This window comes from Falco peregrinus, chromosome 5 (genome assembly GCF_023634155.1).
Source record: "Falco peregrinus isolate bFalPer1 chromosome 5, bFalPer1.pri, whole genome shotgun sequence".
Lineage (NCBI taxonomy): Eukaryota > Metazoa > Chordata > Aves > Falconiformes > Falconidae > Falco > Falco peregrinus.
Window position 1 is genome coordinate 106,639,452 of NC_073725.1, and position 25,052 is coordinate 106,664,503.

Sequence of the window (25,052 nt, forward strand, 5' to 3'; positions counted from 1 at the left end):
TCCTGTAGCCTAAGATTGCTCAGGACTTGTGGTAAACAGAATAAACTTTTTTTGCAGAAAAATGGAATTTTACACTATTTGAGCTGTGTAAAAAAACTTGCTGACTCAGATGCTGGCTAGAGAGACAACTGCAGATGTTTAAGGCAGATACTTCTACCTGGTGCTGCTTGCTGTAAGGCAGTAGTTGGAAGCCCTGCTGCTAACTGAGGGAAAGGACTTAATTCATTAGAGTACCTGCATAAAGACAAACAAAAATACTGAAGAAAGAAGACGATAGCAGTACACTCTGCTCCAAAAGGAGACAGGTAAACCCTTTCTATGTATGTGATGCATTCTCTTAAAATGAGGCTAAGGGCAAGAATATTTTAGTCAGAGGTGATTGATTAGCTGTGTTAATACAACAAGTCATGTGATGCAAATGTGCATTTGAGGAAAGTATGAACTGTGTATGGTGTACCTTTTTATGGCAAATAATTTTTATTCAGCACCTGTGCTTTTAAGATTTTCATTTAAAGATATTCAGTAGGTATCTTAGTGTCATTTGGAATACAAAATATTAAGATACTCAGAGTAATATATACTAGTGAGACTTACCACAGTCCTGTGCAGTTGAGAGGGGAAGCAATTTAGAAAGACAAAATACTGAAGTTCCTGCATTTGCAGATTTACAACATGGATTTCCACTCTAGGCATGCAAGATGGGAATTGTTATTATGCAACTGCAGAGGATTAACTAGCCACCGTCTTACATAACTTACCACTGCCCACACACAGAGCTATCCTCTGCCGTTATATCAAGCTCTAAAGAGAAAACAGCAAGGTTAGATACACATGCTGAACTGCATGTGTGTCTTATGTTCAGGCACACATTGCTGCATTGTGCAATCAGATAGTCAGGCATTTCTTCTGAAACATCATCATCTTTTCTTGTTGTTCTAAACATACACAGACACCTTGCAGACTCCTCCCCTTCTAAACACTTAAATATTTTCATTGCTGCGAACTGCAATTTCTTTATTGCTTTATTAATTTAGGCCTCACTGCTACAGAATGTTGAGGGTCCTTCATGACATTCCTTTGATGCAGTGCCAAAGAAATGGCTCAGGTATTTGAAAGTTTTGCTGCCCTGGGGAAATCTTCAGGTAGCATCAAGCTCCCAGTAGCTTCCCCTGCATTGTATCTGGTTGCTGATATTGAAGTCCTGTTAAAATTGTTCTTACTTCTAGCAGGGTCAGGTCTGCTAAGGGATACTTGGAACAGCTACGAGGGATTCTAACATGCTCTGTGGGGCACTGGCAGGCTGCTAGCTAAAATTAACCATCTTTTACACCTTACTGCATTGCAGAACACAGGCTATTAATTACAGGGGTTTACTTATTTAAGAAAATAATGCAGTGTATAACTGAATATTATTCCAAGTTCTACCCAGATACAAATTTTTCTATAAATGTGCAGATGATACTACATTATGTATTAAAAACCAGTTAACTATAAAAGCTGTTTGATGTAAGAATTAGGCAGTTACTAGACCTGCCAACATGGCTTGAACCAGGAATGGTACGGCAAGTAAAAACACCAGCATTTCCACAGTAATAGCTTGCTGCAGATGCTTCAGACACAGTTGGAAGTCTCTGGCTGGGGACAATGAGATTGAGAAAGAAAAGTGACCAAAAATATTTCTTTTGTACACATACACAGGTTGCTTTAGTGTGAGAAGTGTTTTTAAAAGCGGCAGAAAATAGCAGTACTTGTGAAACTGCATTATATTTAATTCATGTAAGGCCACTCAAGGTTTTGAATATAAGAACTTTTGATGTTTCTTCGGCTTAAAATCCCTTCCAAGTGTCTGATTTCAATTAGTCTGCAACTAAATAAGGAAGCTCTATAAACACTGGAAAACCGGCAAGTGGGCTTGGAACAACTATTTTTCTATAAAATAAACACAGCAAGATATTTTGAGGAATAAAAAAATCATTTATGCATTTTTAAAGAAATTATAGTTAAAAAGATGAGTTATTGTAGAGAACATAAACATATCTTATTGCAGTATTTTAATTTTTAGTCTCTGTTCTTCTGTCATCCAAGCTCCAAAAGTAAGACACTATTCAAATATGAATATATTCTATATATTCACTTTTTCAGTGAATTTACTGTAAAAGACCTTGCAATGTTTAATCCTTTACTAATATTTTCTGTCATTGTATACATATATAAACAAACCTGGAAACTCAGGAAATATACTTTAGTTATTGAGATAACCTCTAATTTTTCTGTATTGAGTAATTACCATGATTAGCATATTTTAAGGGTGCCAATTACCATGTAATTGTGCATACATTGATTACATTTTTCCATATACTTCTGTAATAAAATTGAACAGGTATTCTATGTATCCATATATTTGTTCTCCCTTAAACCATTAACTATATATAAAACATGGTGTGTAACTAAATTTCTGTCAGTATTTCTTTTTGTAAGAACTACTTTTTCATAAAATAGCATATCTGCCCTAAAGAGTCTCTCATCAGATTATGGAAAGCTAAGGCCTAACCATACTAGCAAGAAAATCAGTGAAGTCAGCATATTTTTTCTGTCTCCTTAGACAAATGATTAATTTAAAAAACTGTCATTCAGCTCAGTCTGCCAAATTTGGTGTGCTATCAGAAGTCCATGAAGTTAAGGAACCTGGTCTGGAATTTTTTCCTCCTCTTTTTTAGTGTTCAACTTCAGTTGCCTTAAGGGCAGTCTTCAGAAGTATGTATAGCATAGTAGGTGGAACTTAAAAAACTACTTGTTATTTCACAGTGATTCAGAAAGCTCTATTTTGGTCTCCTAAAGTTTGTTTCTGTAAGCTAGCAAAGTGGAACAAAGTGCCTACTTGCCGGGTAACCTACCCAAGTGTGTTCTGGCAGACAGAATGAAAGATTTGTTATGTCGTTTCATGGCATTTTAGTCAGGTTTTTTCTGATTGTTTCCATAGACTGTATCTAGGGAAGTAATAATCCCCTAGATAATAGTGGAGCAATAGTACCCCTTTCCATATGAATACTCTAATAACTATTTCCTTCTGGTTAATAGCAATCATTCATAAAAGACTTGCAAACTAAAATGATGTAGACTGATGATTATACTCCTATGTTCCCTCCCATTCATCAAACAGTGCAAACAGAATTTAACTTCTGGAGTTTCTAGGTGAAAAACTGTTAGTAAAAGGAGTCCCAAGTATAATAAAATTATTACACAGTTTTATTTTGAAGAACATTTTGCATTTGTTTTAATACAAAATGATGTAGGTCAAGAAATAATTTACAAACCTTTAAGTTCTTATCCTGGCATTTGAAATAAGAATGATTTCAGAGGAAGTCTGTAAGCTATTCATAGGAAACTGTCATTATGTACAAAATGTTTATTGACATGTTTTAAACATCACATTTGTAAAAATGTGAACTGGATTGCTATCTAGCATATGAACTACAGGTAAAACCTGATAAGATAACTTGTTAGAACAAGTCATTGTTATCCAGTGCTAACGAAATAGACAGTAGCTTTCAGTGTTTTTTGATTTTCCTCTAAGGTAATTTCAGCCTCAAAGTCATTTCAGGGTTTTACTGCATTGTGAACAATATCTAAGCCCTCTCTTGATTGCATAAAAATAAATCTTTGAAATAGTACACATAGAACAACAGAAAGGTAGAGGCAATAAAATAGTATACTACTTATATCCAGGTTTTTGGTTCTGTGAAGAATCATTTTATCATATTTCTTTTCCTTCCAAGCAGAGTAAGTGGTACTGATATAAAGCATTTTCATTTACCTGTGAAGTATTTTCTGCCCAAGATGTTTCCTGTCAAAGTAGGATGTAGTAGGTAATATACTTTATTGAAACTAATTATCTCATGACAATTAGTAACACCCTGGCATGAACTTGCCAATTTTTAAATTACTTTAACACTTATTTTTAGCATGGGATTAATACAAAAATAAAATTAGAGCTTCTTTTTCAATCAAAAAAGTTAAAATAACTTTAAACCTTTTACCTTTCCAAGTATAAGACTGTAAATAGTCAGCTGTGCATCCCTTATGCAGAGAGATTAATTTGACTCCATTATTAAAAAAAAAAAAAATCATCTCTTCTGTTGCCAAGTTCAGACTTGACACTTTATCCCAAAAAGAGATTTACACTGAGAGGTGGGTCTATTTAAATATTTATGCTATAGATCTATATATTCCAAGTAAAAATACTTCTATCTAGAATTCTGTGGAGAGTTACAATAATTAGGGTCCATAAATATTGCTGCAGTTCAATTACGGTACAATAATTACAAAATATAGAACATCTCTTTACAAATACAAATCATTGTATATTACAATTCATTTACAATAATTTCTACTATATAATTTTTAGCAAACTATCTTATCTAATTTTACTATAACCTGGTTGCAAGTGCATTAGTAAGAATGCAATTATTCCAGTATGTTTTGCCCTTAACATGATAGTCATAAAACAGACTATCTGAATGATATTTTCCTATGTAAACTGGTGTTACATATGAGAGATTATTCTTTATATAACTTCTTTTTCCAACAATCTCTAACACGTAGAGCATGACAAACTGTATTTTAGAAGAGCATTAAGAAAAGAAATCAGGAGGCAAGTTTGAAAACAATGTTAGAATGGATATGCAACGGGTAGCTGATATGCATTATCGAGTACTGAGGTAATGACATTACTGGTTGTCATCACTCATCTCATGTTGCTATTTCCCACACAATTTTGTGCCGGAATTATACAAGACATTTTCATTGACAAAATCCTGCTCTACTATAAAGGACAGCAGCACAAGGTTGAAAGACAGGCAAGATATTACACCTCAGAATCCTGCTCTAGCCCTCAAAAAACTGATTGTCACAATCTGCTTGGTTTCAAAATAACCTTATTCCTACAGAGGAACTGAAGAATCTGTGGGAGGAGACTTGACGTACTGCAGCTCTGATCACATTTCGGCAACCTGGAGATAATACATTTATTAGTTATGGCTTCCTTGAGGTGTGACATCACTTGATTCGTTATTCACTCCAGCTAGTGCCTAGCATCTTTACATTATGAGGCACTTTTTCTGTTATTAGAATCATTTTCCTTGCTAAATACTATAAGCTTGTGATGCATATCATTTCATCAGCTAAGTCTTCTTCATATCGTCCCGTTTCTGGTTCTTCATCACTGTAGCCAGGACCAAAATCTTGAAGTTCATAATCTTGTCTGCTTAAAATGGGAAACATATCCCCATTGGTCCCATTGCTAATATTTCCATTGAGAAGATTACTTGCTGCACTTTCCATCTCATCAATAGTCATGTCACATGCATCAGCAATCTCATGCTTTGTAGCTGAAACAAATTTAGGGTCCTTTGCATACCTTCCTAGGCCTTCAGATATAAGTACCTGGCAGATGGAGGAGAGAGAATGAGATAAAAAGTGGAATTACAGAAGAACAGACAGACTGTAACCACATTCCTCACTTCTGGAAAATAGTAGAAACCCCATGCTGAATCATTACAGCAACACACAGCAAAACCGTATGTGTAAAGAACAATCAAATCAACAATCACATGGCTCCAAACCACACTGTGTCATGTGATAATGTAACTGATAATCCAATACATCTGACTTTTCAGAAATTTGGGAGTAGTTTTTGATAAACATCAATCATCCGGCTGATATACTAAAGACAACAGTTAATATATCTCAGAGGGTGCAATTAGAACAATTGTCTGAAACACACAATTTTAAACACGTTCTCCTCTATACCTTAGAGTACATGGAGGAAAGATGCTAAAGTCCCACTTGCAAATAAAACATAACAAAGTGTATTTTTTTGCTCGTAGCAATGGAAAGGAAGCAATAGGTGGAAGCAAGAACAGTAACTATGATTCAGAAATGCTATATCTCTTCTATTTTTTTAATATAAACGGGAATTCTTAACATTCGTTAGTACACCTGCAAATCAATCCTTGTAGCTGTTATTGGCATTTAGAGTTCTTGATCTTTTATTCAGATTACTGCAAAAATGGTGATGTATTTCTATAGAAACAACAGAGAGAACAGGCATATGGCATCATCTCTTCCCTATCAGCTGTTGTGGAAGGACACTTTATAACTAATCCTTACCTAGAAAACTTAAATTTCAAACCCCTTAGAAATCTGTTTAGTACTCTGACATGCTAGATTGGGATTTAGCAGAAACCATTTACTACAGGACAACTACAAATAAGTTGCCCTGTCTTTCCCTAAAAATAATTTTGGGTTTTAAAACTGAAAATACATTTTCAGGGAGATAATGTGAATTCAATCATATGCTTTTTAAAGTTCACACAAAACCTGAACAGATACATGCTCTTGGCTACATCAGAGGTTTCTGTAATACTTACCGCTTCTACCAAACTGTCTGCGCTCCTCTGTTTGTCACTGTGTTTATGCCTAAAGTCATTAGGAACAGTTAAATTGGCTGGTGTAAATGTTCGGTAGGAAATATCAGGGTCATCTGTGTACCAAGAGCTCCTGTGCAAGGAAGGCAGGCTACCATTCATATGCTCTGTAGATTCAGCCCTATCAACCTGGATTAGAGGTGTGTAATATGGAGTACGGTCCCGGTTGGGAGGGGTTGCAGGTGGAGTAGCCCAGGAACGCGTTGAACGACTCGGTGAATGTTTATGAGCTTTGCTGGAATCCAGACCCGCAACAGCCATGACCTAGTAAGGGGAAGAATTTTCAAAATCAGTGATTTCAAATGCTCAGTCACACTCTTTTCTAATTTCAGCAGTTAGTTCAAAGCAATTGTTCAGGCAGCAGCTATGAAAAGTTAACATTTTCTGATGTTTAATAGTCATGTAGAGGAGGAACAGGACTGAAACTGGTAAATCAAGAGGATAAAATATGTTTTTTCCTATTATTACTCAGATCACAAAATCTTGGGACTAGCATTAATAAAGAAAAATAATTGCTTATACAATATATTAAACAAAGAAAGGGAAGTACAGAAACAATCCTTCTGTCCTGTAGGGACAGGATAGGAAGCTGTTGGCATTTTCCAAGCATTCCGGATGGTGTCTCTAGATTATGGAAACTGCCACCTTCTCAGAGCTACACAGAGCTGGGTATCGGGCCTCAGAAGATGTGTATGTTCTACTTGCACATTCTCACAAACGGAGCTGAGTAACTGCACTGGCAAAGATTATGCAGTTCTGGTCAAAATTCCTTAGGGCACCCCAGCCCTTTGTGGATGCTTAAAATGTCACAGGGGCAAACTACTTATTTTCAATGTTGTGTAGAAGGTCAATGTTTGAGAAGCCTACACTTGGCCTAGAAGTTGTGCACAGGCAAACTACATAATACACCAGTACTATTTCAAACAACAATGAAAGTCAGAAGTACAATATAGAAGCTGGAAAGATTTAATTCTTTGTTAGTTAAATTTAAGATTTTGTGTTTACCTGCTGTTGCATTAAGTGAAGTGGTAAAGCAGTGCGATGGTGGAAATTAGGAGACAGTGGTATGTCATCTTGACTACTTTGTCGTCGGAGGCATTCAAAGTTAAAGGAAGATCGTCTATTTGCTACAGGGAAAGCATAATTCATTAGGAAAATACTTGCCCTCAAAGTCTATAATTTCCAGAATTCCAGTGTGATTCAACTATCACACAAATAAAAACACATCCCCCAGTAAGAAAGTTGTGCTAACAGAAGCAAGCAGCTGGTTATAGGATAAAGATAGATTCATCATATGAGCAAACGCAGTCCTAGGTAGAAACCATATGAGCAGCCTAACGTGACAGAGCTTGAAGCAGCTGTTTCACGGCACAGGCTTGTGTTGTGCAGCAGACTGGTTCAGACACTTCAGAGTTTTACTGTAAACTGCTATGAGCAGTTACAAAGAAGTTTTTCTTTCTTCCCCGTGGGTTTAAACTCTAATGAACCAGACTTCCCAAAGGAAATACCAAATCTCCAGTTCCTTGGAAGAAATGTGCAATACAAAAAAACATATCCATGTCAAAGTTGACTTGTGTCAATTCCTGATGGTTTTTTTTGTTACTTATGACAATGATAAGCCATGGTCTCTGCTGTTTTCTATGCTGTTGTTACTCATGTAAATACTGGAAAGGAAAAAGTAGAAATCTAAACTGGATCAAGACGTTTGGCTGGTGTGGAAGTGTTCCAGCGGGTCTTGTTGAAAGCCTGCAGCACAAGGGGAAGCAGTGCATGGGTATCATTCCTCTGTGTTAGCTTCAGTGTGAAGCAAGCCTGGGTGCTGAACAGCAGCTGGAATCCAGATATGTCCTCACAGCTGCGAGCATCATCGTGGAAATCTGGAAAGAGCCTGACTGTACAAAGCAATGATACCAAACTGTGCTCTCTTGGAACTGATTGCAACTATTCTTGGTATCTTTTTTCCGCAATACCAAGAATTTTGTGAACAGAATTGAAGCATGAAGTGCCACAAACTGAGGATTCTTCATAGCTATCACCAGACACTTAATGCCGTTCCTCAAGATGTTCCTTAAAGAGCCAGTAGACTAAAATAAGCACTTCCAGGAGGTGATTCAGTTCACTTAATACAGCCTTTGTGTCTCTTTCCATTGTCTCTATGGTAAATCCAAATACAGGAATGTAAGCCTTAGCTCCTGACCCTAACAAATGCTAAATGTCCCAATACCAAAATGAATAAAAAGCAAACCAAAAAGTCCCCTCATCCAAAACAAGACACTTCTTTGCACATGCTTCTGCCCAGGAAAGAGTCTGAAAGAACATCTTAATCATTTCTCAGTACACTTCTGGAAATTGCTAAAATACTGTGGTGATGAGTTCGGTATAAAAACCTCTAGAATGTGTGACACAGAGCTCAATTTACTAACTCCAGTACTTAGCCAAGGCACCGTGTGTTACATTAACTTGGGCTGAATCCAGATGCTAGCAGAAACTTCAGTGCAGTGTCGCAGGTTTTACTTTTTTTCTTCTTCTTTTTTCTTTCTTTACATGAGAACATCAAGGCTTCCTCCCCAGGCCAAACAGCCCATACACTAGTTACAAATAAAAGGCTTGAGCTGCTTTTAGAATCTGCTGAGATACTGAGCCTTTAAAATTTCTCAACTGTGTCCCTGAACATTAAGTAAATGGTTATGACAGGTGGTCTGACTGTGCTCTCGTGACATTATACTATCGTCCAAGGACTTCCTGCATTACCCTCAGGCAACTTAGATCAGAACTAGGTCCTCTTATCTTGGGATATCCTAGGATATCAAATAATTTCTTATTTAGTACATTTATCTAGTCTCTTGTACATGAGATAAAAAGCGTAAGCTTCCTCTGAAGAAATACTGTCATCAAAACTTTATCAGAAAGGTTAAATGAATCCCAAAGGCTGAGTCACAGGAAGACTTCAACCGTCCCCTTGCAACGCTTCCATGGGAAAACCCCAGAAAGTTTTTTATGAGAAGGTTGTTCTCCTGCAATGTATGGAACGGATATACAAAACATCCATCTGTTTCTTTGCCTTAAAATTCCTCTGCTATCAGAAAAGCTTGTAGGAAGATGTACAGGAGTCTCCTTTCACACTCTCCCCTTTGATGTCTTTTCCTTCTGCTACTGGAAGAGGGCTAGCAGCTTTCTGTACATGTCACCATCATTCATCTGAGTTATTTACTCTCGATAGTGCAAGACTCCTATTTCTGCTTTTTCCATCTGGGCCCCATAAGGTCAGAAAGCCAAACAGCAGAGACCATTACTAGTCTTGTTGTAAGGAGCCGAGTGCCGAGAGCGAGGAACCAGCACTGATGGTATCACTGAAGAATGCTTCCTTTATCAAATGCTAACGTATTTTGCTGCTGCCCTTTATACAGCTTTCTGCAGGTTTAAACAAGTCTGAGACTGTACCTCAGACACTGTATATGATCCCACTACACTTGTCTCTGAAACACTTTTATTTTTTAAATCTATACCTGCATTTTCTCTAGGGTGTCTGAGACAGAAAAGGACTGAAACTCATTTTCCTACCCACAGGGTCCTTACAGTCATGCTTCCAGAGATACATAGGCTGTGGCTCTGGCTGCTAGCAAAAGAACTCTGGTTTTGCTAGAAAGCCAATCCACCTTATAGCAGCCAAAACGTGGAGACCCTTCTAGAAATGATGCTGTATTGTCTTGTCTGGATGGCACGGGTTAGACGGCATCAGCCAGAGGCGCATGTAACAGACCCGGCTGGGCTGGCTACACTATGCCAGTACCCTTAGGGACACTCCGCGGCTGCATGGAGCTGAGTGTTGTTTCTTGTGCACCAACAAGAAAGAGCTTTGAAAGAGGTTTATTTTGCACTTCACAATCTCATGTGTTTCCTCTCTGTGAAGTGTCAGAGGTCAAAGACCAAAGATCCAAGAGCTTTGAGTCTGTGCCCAGTTTCACCACAGAATTAGCCCTGCTGATATCTGCAGTATGGCCTAGAACATACAAACCTAAAAGCAGAAGATAAGAAGCATGAGAGCTTTGAGAAATGCAGATAAAGCAATATTGTGCTTGAGTTAAGGACAAATAAAGAGAAAGATCTAAAAAGAAGAATAAATGGGAATTAAAGAAATGGGTAGAAAAAAATCAGTTGACAACACTAATTCAATCTAATTCTATACATGGAAATACTAATTCTATACATGGGAACATTTTCTCCCTCAGAAGAAAAACAGAATATTAAGCGTTGGTCCTGAGTGGCAGAATAAAGTACCAATGAGAATCTGAAGTAAGTTGCTTAGCTCAGGATAACACTTATTTTTCACAGGGACTTGAGAAACTCACATTAAAAAGCTAAAGGCACTTCAAAAGTAAGGGGAAAAAACCCAAAACCAGAGCACCATTAAGCTCGCTCTTGGTTCTCTTTTTCCTGAAAATTATCCTACTTCAGTCTGTAATATTTACTAGAACAGGACGAGGCAAAGCTGTAAATGGCACTCATTAAAATGTCATTAAGCAGCACGACTGGTAAGGGACAGGGGAGGCGCCCCCAGGTGCATCACTGGAGAGGCAATGCCCTGACTCAGGGCAGCACTGCACCCCTGCGGGTGTGAACACAGGGCACACGGATTGCAACCCACTGAGCAAACCTTCAAAGCAAACCACGGCTGCGTTCTAGCTTGCTCTTTCTTCATGTGTCACATCAAATCAAAACTGGCAATTAAATTTGTATATTACTGGATGAGTGAGGCAAGGGATATGAGAAAGACTGACTTGTAAGCCAGGGCCCATAGATTCTCTGACCATTCACCTCAGGGTGGATAGATATTTCTGCTACACACAATTATCCACTAGCATCAGTAATCAAGAAACACCATCTTTGAAATCCAAGTTCAAAAGAAACCTTTTTAAATTGTAATGTGCCTGAATGCATTGAAGTCATTCTAGATTTGCAAACAAATTGTTCTTAGTATACTTACGTGTTGGTGTTGGAGGTAGCAGCCGTCTCCTAGGAGATCTTTTTGCATCATAACAGATCTGTGAATCATCTTCCTCAAAAAAACCATGTGGGTGATGGTAACCTTTCGGTCTCTCAAAATCTGAGTCATGGCAGTGATATCTACAGTGGTGATCGTATATATGCCTGTATTTAAAATACAATAAAGAAAATGTTATTTCAGTGAGTTTTTATAAATTGATCAATTAGATTTCTTCTAGATTTTCAAATCTTTCTCCAGCACGATAACCAAGCATTATATTATATAATTACATGACTCAATTTTAAAATCCAGTTTCTGTATGCAAACTGATTTTGAGACAGCAAGCATACCCTTTTTTACTAGTATAGTTACAATGTAAGTTCTCAGGTAAAATCAATTACATTTTCAATGAAGTTATTCTTATCAGTACAGACTAAAATGCAGGATCTCAGTTGTACACTGCTTAAAAATAAAAAATAAAAAAAATACTGTGTTCTACTCCTGCCATGCTCTCTTGTGAACCCTGGGTGATGCGTGGGAGCACAGAAACTCAGAGAATGGATTTAAGCCTTTTAAATTCTGGATACTTCCTTGCTGAAAATTAAATCTTGGAAGGGTGTTATTTGACTGTAATTATCATATCACAAAAATTAGCAGCCTAAGCATTCTGTAAAATTTAGCTGTCATGCAAATCTTAACTTTTATGCAAACGAACAAGATAGAGATTAGGGTGCCAATCTTTCCAGAATTCAGATGGTGAAGCAAGACAGTAGAGGAGGAGGAGGAGAATTAAACATGTCTGGCACTTGTGCATATGCACTTATGGGTCTAGAGATAAAATGACAATAAATTCCTCTGCTTCAGGGCTGGACTTGAAAATAAAATTTTTTGACAGAATTGGAGGATATTTTTGAGAAGGTATTGAATTCACTCAGCAGAAGAGAAACATAGCTATTGTAAGGAAGATGAACACAATGCACTTGAGATCTTAAAAAATGCATATGTCTTTCCACATCATAATGAGAAGGCGAATATTATGGAAGTTAAATAGATCACAATATATTTGGGAAAAAGGTGCATTTAATTTTTTTTTTAAATAGGAAGCTTTTCAGTATAACTAAATATAGCTTATGTTCCATGACAGGGTGATACTCAGAAAACACCAGAACAATCTCACATTTTGAAGACTAAGTCAGGAATATCAGGACTTCTTCCCAAAGCTGCACCCAAACATTGCCTGAACAACTGGAAACATACTGTTTATGAACAGGAGTTGTCCCAGTGCAAAGTTCGGACCTGCCCTGTCGCTGAAGCCATCGCTGCCTGAAGCCAACAGCACGGTGCGGTGCTCACGTCAGACCAACCTGGTAATGCTCAAAGTCAAACGACCTTGAGAGCTACTGTTCTAAAGTTAGAAAAATCCACTCTAGTTCGTTTCTGAAGAAACTGTGTGAAGTAAAATTTCAGAGAAAAGCTTAAATTTACCAGAATTAAATCAAGGCCTTTTCTTCATCAACCTGAAATTAAGATATTGAATGCAAAGATCATGCAAGTTAAATACCCAGGATCAGGCAAAAGTTGTTAAAAACCAGTACTAGCCCTTGGAAAAACCCCACTGGACAGAAATAATGTAATTAACTTGATACTATTCCAAGTTTTGGGCAGAGAAAACAGAAATGAGATAGAAAACTGAGAGAAACCAGGTTGCAAAACTAGAACTCTGCAATTACAGCAAGGAGCCTCAGATTAATACAAATTTGGATATTATGCAGTGATACAAATTTCTAAGAAATGCTAGTTGTTGACTAAAATTCAATTGATGGTGTTTCCATAAAACCTATGAATAAAACTTTAAAAAAAAAATCTATTCCAAACACGTAAAGTCCAGGACAACTATGACAGTGTTTGTATTAAGGAGAAAAAAAAAATGGTGCCAAGAGAAGAATTATTAATAAAGAGGTATAATGAGAATTTTCAAAAGGAAGTAATCCAATTCTTTATTGGTCCAGCTAGTACTACCTTATGATGTCAGTCCATTAGTTTCACCTTTCTAGTTAAGTTAAATTAAAAGAAGAAAATCACTTCTAAAAGTTCTTCTACCTGAGTTTGGTCTGTCTTCCATTGTATGTGAAATTTTATTTATAAATTAAATACTTCGTTGGTTATGTACTACCTAGTTTATACTCAGTTCAAAGGAACTTTGTGCTTTCCTTTGAATCTGGTACAGAAGTTTTGCTGAAGTCAGCGCACGATGCCAAATACTAAAGATCTTTGGTCCACACACTATTCCTGTTCACCATTTCACTTGCCAGCAGTTATGGAATATTAATGTCATTACAGAATTTTCAGTATAAGCGTGCTTAGTGAAGCCTTTACAGATACGTACCTAATTAACTGAAATATTTTTTCCCGTTTAACATCCTCACCTGCTTCCTGACAACATACTGTCTTCCTCATAATATTCTTCTCCGCTGAAATATTCCTGCTCTCCCAAATAATGATCATCATTGCAATGGTCTTGAACTTCACGTTCTTCACAGCAAATAGTAGGTCGACGCCCATCACCAGAGTCGGATCTGTAAGTAGCAAACAATTATTTTTTTAAATATTTTATTTATATAAATTATATATTGTATGTTTTATACACATGATTGCACAGAACTGCAGTTCACAACATGAATATACTACCTCTCTCTAAAGATGATCTCCCTTTATTTCCTTATGGTACAAATAGGAAACTAATTAATACAGGGATGCTCGGTGAAGTCAAATACATTTAAGATGTTTTTACAAAACATAAATTCAGAGTACTTTGAAGAAACACAGCCTCTATCAAATGCCTGAATTTTTTGGAATGGGTAAAATATTAAGGAGCACTCACTGAGGTATTCCAAGAAAAATCTGAAACGGGTATGCAAATCTAGACATGAAAAACTAACACTGAATTTAGTAATGCACTTGAAATAACACAGTGTATCCTATTTTTAAAATTTGTCTTGGAATATATTCAGAGACATAAGACTAGGAAAGATTTTGGGTCCCCTATAAATGGAGCTCTATATATTAATATTTAACAAAGCTAAAGCCAGTGTTTTTTCCAGTTTTTGCAAGCAAATTTTAAACAAGGGCTAGCATCTTTTGCCTGTTGAAAACTGCATAAACCTGCCTGAACTTTTAAAAGGGCTTGAATAATTTTGAACTTTACCAGAAGTTTATTGTTTCAGAACAGAAGGACAATTTAGAAAATTTAGAATTTAGATTTTTAGATTCAGAAATTATCACTCAAGTTACTGAGCATATACATTGTCATACAGTTCATTTTGAAAATTGTTCTAAAGAGAAAAAGAAAAGAGAAAAAAGAGAAACTACTCTGTCCTCTTCAATTATGTCAGAGCAATATCAACTCACCTAATATATGTTTCATAGTAGCGGGTTCTATCCAGGTAAACCATGAAAATAAGGAGAAAGATATCTTAAAATCAGGTAGTTTAAAGAAATTAATTGGTGATTATAATGTCTGTGTTGTAACTAACAATTTCACTTTAAAGAAAACCACTACTTTCAAACCTTATTAAAGTTAAGTACATTTCCCATACATCAGACCTATATTTTAAATACATTTCATACAGAAGTAGGCAACAGAAATGAAGCTTGAATACATAAATTAGTATCACATAGCATAAGTTTTCTTATAGAGTTTTTAAAATAGATAAATTTATTTAGAAGCAAAAACATATTTCTAAGTTTACCTCCTACTGCTTGGCCTTCTACGCTTCTCATGATCAGTTCTGGAGTATGAATGGTAACCGTTTTCGGATCTATGCTCGTGATTTCCAAAATTTGTGTGTTTTCCATGAAACACTTTGGAGATGTTGGCATTATTGAGATTGGCATTCGTTGAGTTTGGAACTTGCTTGCCTACTGAATTGTGATTATGATGATTGTGGTATACAGAATTTCCTGCCTGAGTATATATATTTTTCTCGGTATCGCTTGCGGATGGAATTGAAGGCCGCTGAACATGTAAGGGACGGTGTGTGGTGTTGATCTGTTGAAACGAATCTCGTCTGTCACTGCTAATATGGTTTATGTGGTTGCCAAAGAGGGCACCATTCCTCTGTTTTAGGGGAAGAGAAAGAAAAAGTTAGATCACATACCTTAACAGAACATATTTTTGACAGTGATAACTTTTTTCTCGCCTACATGCATACAAAAGTATCAATTCAAATAAACTGTGACTTTTCTTTCTAATTTTATTTCCTGAAGTGATGTGAAAGTGATAATGAAACATTTGTATATGAGTCAAATCAACATTGTTATGCTGTGATCATTATTCTTTTTCCATAAAGCTAAATGTGACATCCAGCTTTCTCCACATCTTATTATGCAGGAGAAAACTAGTTTCCCATACATGAACATGCACCACCTTCCTCAGAAAGGCACGTGTCTGCTTCATTTTTGAGAACACTTTAGTGGAATTCTCTCCTATTCTCCCAGAGCATCAGTTTGCAACAGGCATCAGTCACTCAGACAGGATGGAGTGCCATGCAACAGCTTGCAAGCGTATCGCAAGTAGGTAACATTACATTTCAGTGCTTCCATACTTTCTTCTTGCAGAGGTATGAGAAAGAGTAGTAACTCTTTGTCAGCCCTGAGAGTGTAATGGATGGTGAAAAAGAGGATGAAGTGCTAAATTATGACTCTTGACATGCAGCTCTCTTTTACATCTGACCCAGATTATGTAGCCTCCCTGTCTAGCCAGGTGTGGGTCTTGGATGACAGCAGTTTATCTTGAAGCTCAATCTAGGGAAGACAGGAGGTAATGATGGTTGGCAGAGAAATGCATCTATTGATGGTAGCTGCGGCACTGTCTTCAGTGCCACATCCTCCTTTTTGGCAAAGAACAGCAAGCTATGTGGCTTCTGACATAAGTACTGCAGAAGCATGCTTTTACATCTGCTTCTTCTGAAATGCTTGTGAAAAAATAAGTTTTCTTGCTGTCTGAAAAATGGTTTGCAGATCACTCCTGATTATAACACCAACTTTACGTGCTCACCATTAGACTGAATATCTATAGTGTAAAAGAGGAAAACTAATCTTTCTTTCTGATTGATTCTTATTGATATCCCCCACAGGAAACTGGAAATGGCATTTATATTTTGTTGACTTCTATGTAATTCCAGGCATTCATTTTCAAATACCCAGCTCTGTGTCTGTTGTGGTTTGGCTGCACAGGATTTCCTTCTCTTCTTTCTATCTACCACTGCAGAAGTTAAGACACTTCCAGTTTAAACCTTGCCACTATCAAAATTTAAGATGGCAAGGTTCATACCTTTTCTTAGCATTTGCTTAAGAAAAAAAGAAGAATTAATGAGAAAGAATTAGGGGCAGGAAGTGTTTCTTAAATTTACAGTGAGATGCAATTGTCCTGGTAATACCATTTTTTTTTATATATATAAAAGACTTATTTAGAATGTATTTATATTGTGCTGATTTGAGGGGTTTTATATTATTATTATTCCATATTCAGGGATAAGCTCATTCTTTAATCTCGTATTATATGACAAAACAATTCACATAGCTGTGTTCTGACATTACTTTATAAACATCTTCCTCCTCCTCTGGATTGTTTTCCTCTGGTTCATCATCTTGCAAGTCACAGGATATAGCTCGGCGTATTTCAGGGCCGATATCATGAAGTGTCCTTAGTCCTGCCTAAATCAATGACAATATCATAATACATTAGGAATGCAAGTTCTTTTTCGTTCTTTAATTACAGGTGTGTAAATTTATTTCAAAGGACAGTTAACAAGTTTTCATATCCTGACATCCACAGAGGACACATCCTACTATATGTCTCTTGACTGTTATTAATAAAAGGCTTATGTTCCAGTACAACCCTCTTGAGGTGATCATGTCTTTATTATCACCACTCAGATCCTGACTAAAGGACCACTGTTGTGTATGGAACTCTATGAAAATAAAATTCATCTTATAATAAAGTATAAGTAATCAGCAAGAACTATAATAAAATGCATTTCAATGAGATGTATATTTAATGTTAAGAACGTGTTTGCAGCCTGTGTCCACAAAGTAAATGCAAGGAGTTCTTTGCTATAGCAACAGCAGTTTTAGCAGAGCTCAGATGGAAAAGAAAGCAGTGAAATAATTCCAGCTCATCTGCACTGCACTGTGATATGCAGAGATTTGACTTAAAGCTTTACTTTAGGACAGAAACCCCACCTAGCTACAGCAGAATGCACCTCAGCGTGCATCAGTTCATATTCCTCTCAACCCTGCTACCACAGGCAAACTTTAGGGAAAGGACTAAGGCCGAAACTGCCAAGGACAGACCTGCACGTTATACAGAAAACAGACATCACACTCAGGGCCAAGAATTCAGTGCTTTTGTATAGGCCTTACTTCAAAAAGGAGGTATTTTTCCTGTTTTAAGTCTGGCTGTCATGGTCTGAAGCAAAAAAAGCAATCTCGTTCTTCCCATCTTATTTTTATCTCCTCAGGTTCAGAAGAAATCACAAATTTGTTTGTTTAGCCCTTTAGTAACACCACACTTATACTAAAAATCATGCACAGCACTTGGCTTAATTCTTAATTATCATTTAAAAACCTGATTTGTTAAATTGGGGTTTTTTTTCATATTTTTTGATACAGATGTGAGGGCTGTCCCAGCCCATCCGAGCTGTACTTCTACGGCACAACAGTGACATTACATGTTACTTGCCATGGGGTGACATGAAGATGTGTAGAGAATTTTGTGTTGTTTCAGAGCTCCAGACGGAGCTGAAGGACCTTGAAGGGCACCAGGCATGGCCTGGTTCCAGTCACACTGCCCATGACACACATTCCCTGGAGTACACCACAGCATTGCGGTCAGGTTCCAGCTCAAAACAGAAAGAGCTGGTTTGATGGGGAGCAAAATGGCATTTATGCAGCGTGGGCAACCAGAACCTGGAAAGGGATGAATCCAGCAGCTCTGTATCTAACAGTGTCCATTTGCTACAGGCTCCTCCTCAGGCTTCACTCCCAGCAGTATTTCACTTCCTGAAAACAGCACTTGACTAATCATATTAGCTACATGTATTTCACAATTATATTTTCTTCCTCAGGGATGAACTTGGAGAGTTATGCTATGGAATCAGGCTCTAAAGATCATTTACTAGTGAATCAAAATACAACAGACATTTCACGAATACACTGTGCTTTCTCCCACCTCTTATGCTAATTGCATAGTTGAGACCTTAGCAAGGTTGCTAACATCATCATTTTATAAGGTGTTAAAGGGAAGTAAAATTAACACTTTATGGTACAGATTTCAAAGTAGAAGACCAAAGGCTTCAATTTATTTAGCAGAGGCAAAGGCAGTATTTCTTTAGCAGAGGATTACTATTATATTTCAGTTGTTCAGTCATCAGCAAGAATAGCCACTTCCATTTCACACTCATTACCTGCTTATTTTATAGCAAAGAAAAACAAAAAAGAATGAAAACCCCCAAAGCTACACAGACACTTCAACATAAAAATAAACAGAGGTTAGTATGAACGGAATACAATGCAAGAACCACTAAAATAAGAAAACAAGCATGCAGAAAACCAGCTGAATAGACCTACGCTATAGCAGTGAACATAAGAGACATAGTAGTCAAGTCCTGGTTCCCCAGTGTCACTCATCTTCCTAGAGCCCATCTTCTAGCGCCGGAGCCGAGCGCACTGCTCTACAACTACACGAAAGCTCCGTGCTTTCGGTCAAAGCCAGGCTCCCCTCACGCCAAGCCTTTCTGCGAACACAGCACTCTCAGACAGCAGTATTATAAATTTTAATCCTGACAAAAACTAGCTTACATTCCTGTCTGCCAAATTGTGACCAAGTCCCACAAATATATGCCTAAAAGCTGAGAAAAGCCATGTGTTTGGCAGCAATGTACTGAATAGTAATTTAACTTTGATTACATTTCCAATTGCCTTCTGGTTTGCTTCTTGGTGAATTAATCGTTCTTTACTAAAGAAAAAGCAGGCAGCTCTTATCATCTCATCTCTCCTCAGTAATACTCGTTTTCATCTAACAGACCTCTTGCAACGACACAGGCAGCAGTGGAAGACTAAAACCTGGATCGCTGGACGTAAAAGTATATGTTGAACCAAACCAATCAGCTGTATTCACTCACAGCCAGTTTTGAAGCCACAGGTTCTCCAAGCAACACCTGCCTGCAGAATTAGAACATTCCTCAGCTGATTTGCTGCAGTAGAACTACCTACAACAGTCTTGTGAACTCTATCATTAAAATGACTAGTCTCACGTACTGTCTCATTTTACCTGCTGTGATCTTACAGTATTCTGAGTAACCCAAGAACAATTTTTATTACAGGAGAGTGCTGCATAGACAGACAAATTCTCACGCGGAGCTCTTGCTGATTAAGTCAATCCTTTGCTAGTTCAGCCAGCTACCGCTGACGTGGGGCTGATGTGAAAATGCAGGAACTGGTTTTTACTTCTCAGTAGGAAAATTCTTCCTCTGAACCACATCTAATGTCTTCTGTGAAGATCATAGAGGTAGCGTGGACTGATAAAACATTGGACTTTACCTTCAAGCACTTCAGAAGCAAATCAAAGATCTCTTAAATAAAAGAACATACACAAAAATCAAACCAACCTCCCCCACATCTCATCATTAGTTTGCAGGGAAGAAGGGTCCTTCTGATGCATTTCCTTACATAACGTTGCCCATTTCAGTCTACCCAGCAAGAACCCTAGAGGCATCGTAACACACAAGAGGGCAATAGGAGTCTACATTGGCCTCCATTTGTGAGGTTCTAAAAACTGCTAGATTTAAACTTGAGATCGTTTTTTTTCTCAGAAAAAAAAACTGAGTAGATGGGACTTTTCAAAAAGAGAGCCTGGATAGTGATTTGTCTCCATTTGCCAGAGGCATGCTTGTTTCCTTTTCACTATGATTGCTTAAGTTCTTCAGATGCAACTATTTCTCTAAGGAGAAACTTATAAGACCTTTTGTTGCTATCACATATAACTATTTGAGACTAGCCACGTTCCTGAAGCATCACGCTATAACGACTTTCAAGAAAAAGAGTCAAATCTGAGTGTTATACAGAAATTACTTCCTCACAGTCCTTGAGCATGGCTTATCAGAGCTGCAGAGGAAAGGAAACTGCAGCTAAATCCACTGTCCTTTCCCCAAACAGGATGAGTAGATGCTAAAGACTGATACAAAAACTTTCATAATATTTCCTTTGGTTGGTAAAGACTACTGGAAGGGTCACACTCTCTCTAGTCTCCCCTATATCTGTAAGTTTTTATGGCAGAGTCTTAATTCCTGAAGATTGTCTCGTGTCTAGAGAATTCCCACCTTACCTTAAAGGAAGCTTCAAGATTATTTTATGCCATTTCAGCAGTATAAACCACCTTTAAAATTTTTCCCTAAATAAGTGGAAATGTGAATAAATAAATATTGATTTATTTCCTATTTATTGAAGACCAAAATACAATGCACATCATTTCAAGAAGCAAGGGGCCACCTTCTTCTGTCATATATATATACATCTAATACCCATCTCAGCTCACCAGGCTGAAATCCTGCCTGGTTGACAAGGCTGTTGAATCAGTCAGGTGGATCACATTTCTGACAAAATGTGTTTAATAATCTCAGTATATTGCAAAACGCAAAATTTTCCAATTCTGTTCATCTCCAACTTTCCAATACAGAGTATTACTATTTGCTATACAGAAACGTGTTTGCTTAATGTACCTGTAACTGGAAAAAATGGAGTTTTCTCACATGGGTGTTAAACTTTATGTGCATTTACCCTATACCTTTCAGCACACTTTGTTTTCAGCATTTGAAGGTGAAAAGGTTTATAACAGAACAGATAAAACATGCAAGAGACGTGTTTAGGCACCAGTTCTACAGGGATAACATTGATCAAAACTGCATCATTGAATTTTTCATGCTGTTCTGCAAACGGACATCTGTTGTTTCCACTCAGGTTTTTCTATTTTTCTGTTGTTTCTTTGAAGCAGCAGAAGAAAGAGATTAATGCTACTGTGTTTGATTGCCTCCAATTCTATTCTAGAGCTTTCATTAGAAATTTGCAAAATAAGTTATTTTTATTCAGATACTTACTCTCCGAAATTTAACTTTTGATATATTCCTTGCTTAATTTTTTCTTTGTAGGCATTCTTTCTCATAAAGATGAGACATGTCAGTCCAATGGCTAAGTTAGCAAACCAGTGATACACAGTGCACTGAACAACATAATTACACAACAAACCCAAGCATGTCTTTAAATAGGCTTTCCCATAAATACACAAGATGACTTCAAATTAACATGATAATTCTGTGCAGCTGTGCTTTGTGAGGCACAGCAGCACCTGCAATGTTTCCAAGATGGCACCAGGCACTAATACACCAGTGCTGGGTCCTAAATAGCATCTCGAGAGACAATTAATGATGCCCCTTGTCTCTGACACAGCACCGAGATGACACACATGTGCTTTCAAATGCTGAAATAATAGAAATGTAGGAGTCCCTCGGTGAGAAAAAAAAATCTCGTATGCCTAATAACTTTATTTCTGATTTGGTCAGTTAGAACTAAGCTGAAAGATGCTTGAAAAGCACCTTATGTGGAAACATCAAAACATTTAAAAGTTAGGTTAAACATTAAAACATTGAACAGTTAAACATTTGAAAAGACTTAACAAATGCCAACTAGATTTTAAATCAACTTTCCACATCTACAGTATGCACAAAACAGTACACCATTTTAGATATGTCCTATATTAATAAATTTGTGTATAAAGCAAGAATCCAGAGTCATGACTTTTATAAAAAACATCTAAATGCTTACACAATACTCAAATTACAAAAAGATAATTTTCCCTGTATCTAAACTCAGCCCACATCCATTCTGAGGTATGGTGCAACCTACATCTAGGTGCACTTTAGGCTTAGTTTAAGAAGTGCAAGCACAATACCCTTATTTAAATAGTAAAACCCACTATCACCTCCACTATTTCTAGACAAGGCAAATACACAGTGATCCCTCTTTTAAGGCATCTTATAGTGATACCAGGAAATGGAAGAGACACTTGTAATCTGCTTCACAGATTTTTAGAAGAATGTTTTATATTTATGTATCTTGCTATAAAACTTCATTATATCTGAAATAAAGCATAAATATGAATTCTAAATGCTTAGGTCTTCAGAGCTTCAGAATACTGAAAACCCATGACTAAAAATGTTCATATAAACCACTACATTTGTAGATAATTAACTTGTTTTCACTACTTGGTTATTTTATAGCAAAGAGAACAAAAAAGAATGAAAACCCCCAAAGCTACACAGACACTTCAACATAAAAATAAACAGAGGTTAGTATGAACAGAATACAATGCAAGAACCACTAAAATAAGAAAACAAGCATGCAGAAAACCAGCTGAATAGACCTACGCTATAGCAGTGAACATAAGAGACATAGTAGTCAAGTCCTGGTTCCCCAGTGTCACTCATCTTCCTAGAGCCCATCTTCTAACGCCGGAGCTGAGCGCACTGCTCTACAACTACACGAAAGCTCCGTGCTTTCGGTCAAAGCCAGGCTCCCCTCACGCCAAGCCTTTCTGCGAACACAACATGAACATGGGAGCACAATTAAATCAACCTTGAGCAACATATTAACCCCTCAGCTGATGCCTGCTAGAGGGTTTGTTTGGGGTTTTTTCACTGTTTACTGCAGCGTTGATGTTACTTACAAAATTTGCAGAGAGAAAACAGCATAATTAGTTTAATCTGAAATACATTCCCAAAATCAGGTTCAGCTCAATAAATCAGTGCTTTTGTCTACTTGTGATGTGGAGGGAAATATCCAACTTTTATTTGTATGTATTAGCAAAGAGGGTTATTCATTATTCATTTATTCACACGTGAATAAATGTGAAATATAGTGCAAATATTACATAGTTTACAGTAAATATTTTCCATAGGAAAACCAGTGTAGAATTAATTCAGTCACCTCAAGCACTAGATGAATGTAATTAGACTTGTTCATGCTTCACTTAACATTTATTTTACTAGCAATGTAACTACTCTTTGGCTCAATACAAATTTCCATCACTACAAGAAGACATCTCCCGAACTATGGCTACAAATGTAACTTTGTTATGATTTCATCCGGAAAATGTATTTGTTCTCACTGCATAAGTATCAGTCGATAGCATAAGAAAGGCACCAGGAGCCCGAAGGAATACTTTTCCTCATGTCCTAGGTGCATGTATAACACACAAAAACGACAGTATGTAGCTAACCTGAACTGGGTACCTGTCATTTCAGAACCACTCACTCTTCTTCCCTTCACAAGGAGTGAAACCCCTGGGTCTGCAGAAGACAGACTGTTGTAGTTCCAAGGAATATTGTTATTTCATTTCTGAAGATTTTTTGGTGACAATATGCAAGTTCAGACAAACTGCTGTTGACAATAATTTGATGTGTCCTTTTCTGAGTGAGGGGGAATTTGAAACTTCACAGCAAAAAGACTTACTCAATAGCCTGAGCAGATGGTCCCAAGACGCACTTCACTTCCTAGGCTGCTTCTTCTTCTCCGACTGCATGTACCCAAACAGCAGCCCTTGTTAGGCTAACAGCAAATGCTGCATCCTTAAGGAAAACCTCAGCTCTACAGAATAAAAATCATCCTGAATGCAATTATTGTAGAGTAAGAAGGGGAATTCCTGACTGCTGCATGCTCTGGTATCCACAAAGCAAATCTAGTTTTGCAGGGAGCTCTGTTTTAATTTCCTGACTCAGCCCAAACTTTTGTTTCTTCTACCCACCAAACATTTCTCAAACCCAGCATCAGAATAAACTGTCTTCTTTATTCCAGCTGGGTTGAGGTTCTGGCTCCAAAACGATGAGGGGGCTGCCAGCGACATTATCTTAACACAGCAGGCAGGCGTTGGTCTCATGCAATCAAATAAAAATCAAAGGACATGAGTTTCACAGTTTCATATGCTAAAATGTCTAATGAAGTCTTAATGACAAAAAAAAAAAAAAAAAGTATTCTGTACTTATTCTAGTGTTAATTCAGAGGCTGCTGATTTTACAGCTTCCTCGCTGTCCCCTAGGAGGAGGACACCGCCACCCCTCACGCTGCAGTGCCTGGAAGCGCCTGAGCAAATGGTGGGCACGGCTGAATAAAATCCCCTACGGAAGTAAATGTTGGCCCACCCACCACTATCCTATAAAACTATAGGGTTTTGTCTATTTTAGCTGGTTACACTACCATTACCCTGTGAAGGAGCCACCTGCATAGTTAAAGAGGCATTGCTAAGAAACATTTTCACAAATTAAGGACCAAGTATCGCTACCTGGCAGAGAGAGAACTTCAAGTAGGCTAAAGAGAAATGGAAGGGGAAGAAAAAAAATAATTTTTGCTACAGGTGTTTTTAAGCTCTGTTCGTTTTCCTGTGAGAATTCAGTATCAATTCCAAATGTATCCAGTCTTGTTAAATACTCGTCACTGATCAAGGTCACCTATAACATCCTCTCACAGAACAGTTT

The 25,052-nt window shown here is 37.3% G+C and overlaps 1 protein-coding gene and 1 long non-coding RNA gene across 11 annotated transcripts in view; one reads left to right on the forward strand and one right to left on the reverse strand.

Annotated features, from left to right (window-relative positions):
* Positions 1-3,223: 3,223 nt before the first annotated feature.
* Positions 3,224-25,052, reverse strand: part of CACNA1D (calcium voltage-gated channel subunit alpha1 D) — a 235,682-nt gene continuing 213,853 nt past the window's right edge. For all 10 annotated transcript variants that reach the window (XM_055806929.1, XM_055806923.1, XM_055806927.1 and 7 more), the window contains 8 exons: positions 17,068-17,184; positions 15,219-15,586; positions 14,878-14,904; positions 13,896-14,045; positions 11,470-11,633; positions 7,491-7,612; positions 6,429-6,749; positions 3,224-5,442 (listed from right to left, as the gene is read on the reverse strand). In XM_055806929.1, the coding sequence (XP_055662904.1) occupies positions 5,149-5,442; positions 6,429-6,749; positions 7,491-7,612; positions 11,470-11,633; positions 13,896-14,045; positions 14,878-14,904; positions 15,219-15,586; positions 17,068-17,184 (1,563 nt within the window). In that variant the 3' untranslated portion in view covers positions 3,224-5,148. The remainder of the gene's footprint in view (positions 5,443-6,428; positions 6,750-7,490; positions 7,613-11,469; positions 11,634-13,895; positions 14,046-14,877; positions 14,905-15,218; positions 15,587-17,067; positions 17,185-25,052) is intronic.
* Positions 13,985-17,367, forward strand: LOC114011409 (uncharacterized). Its single transcript, XR_003553283.2, has 3 exons — positions 13,985-14,047; positions 15,860-16,041; positions 17,249-17,367. It is a non-coding gene; the product is annotated as an uncharacterized LOC114011409 (long non-coding RNA).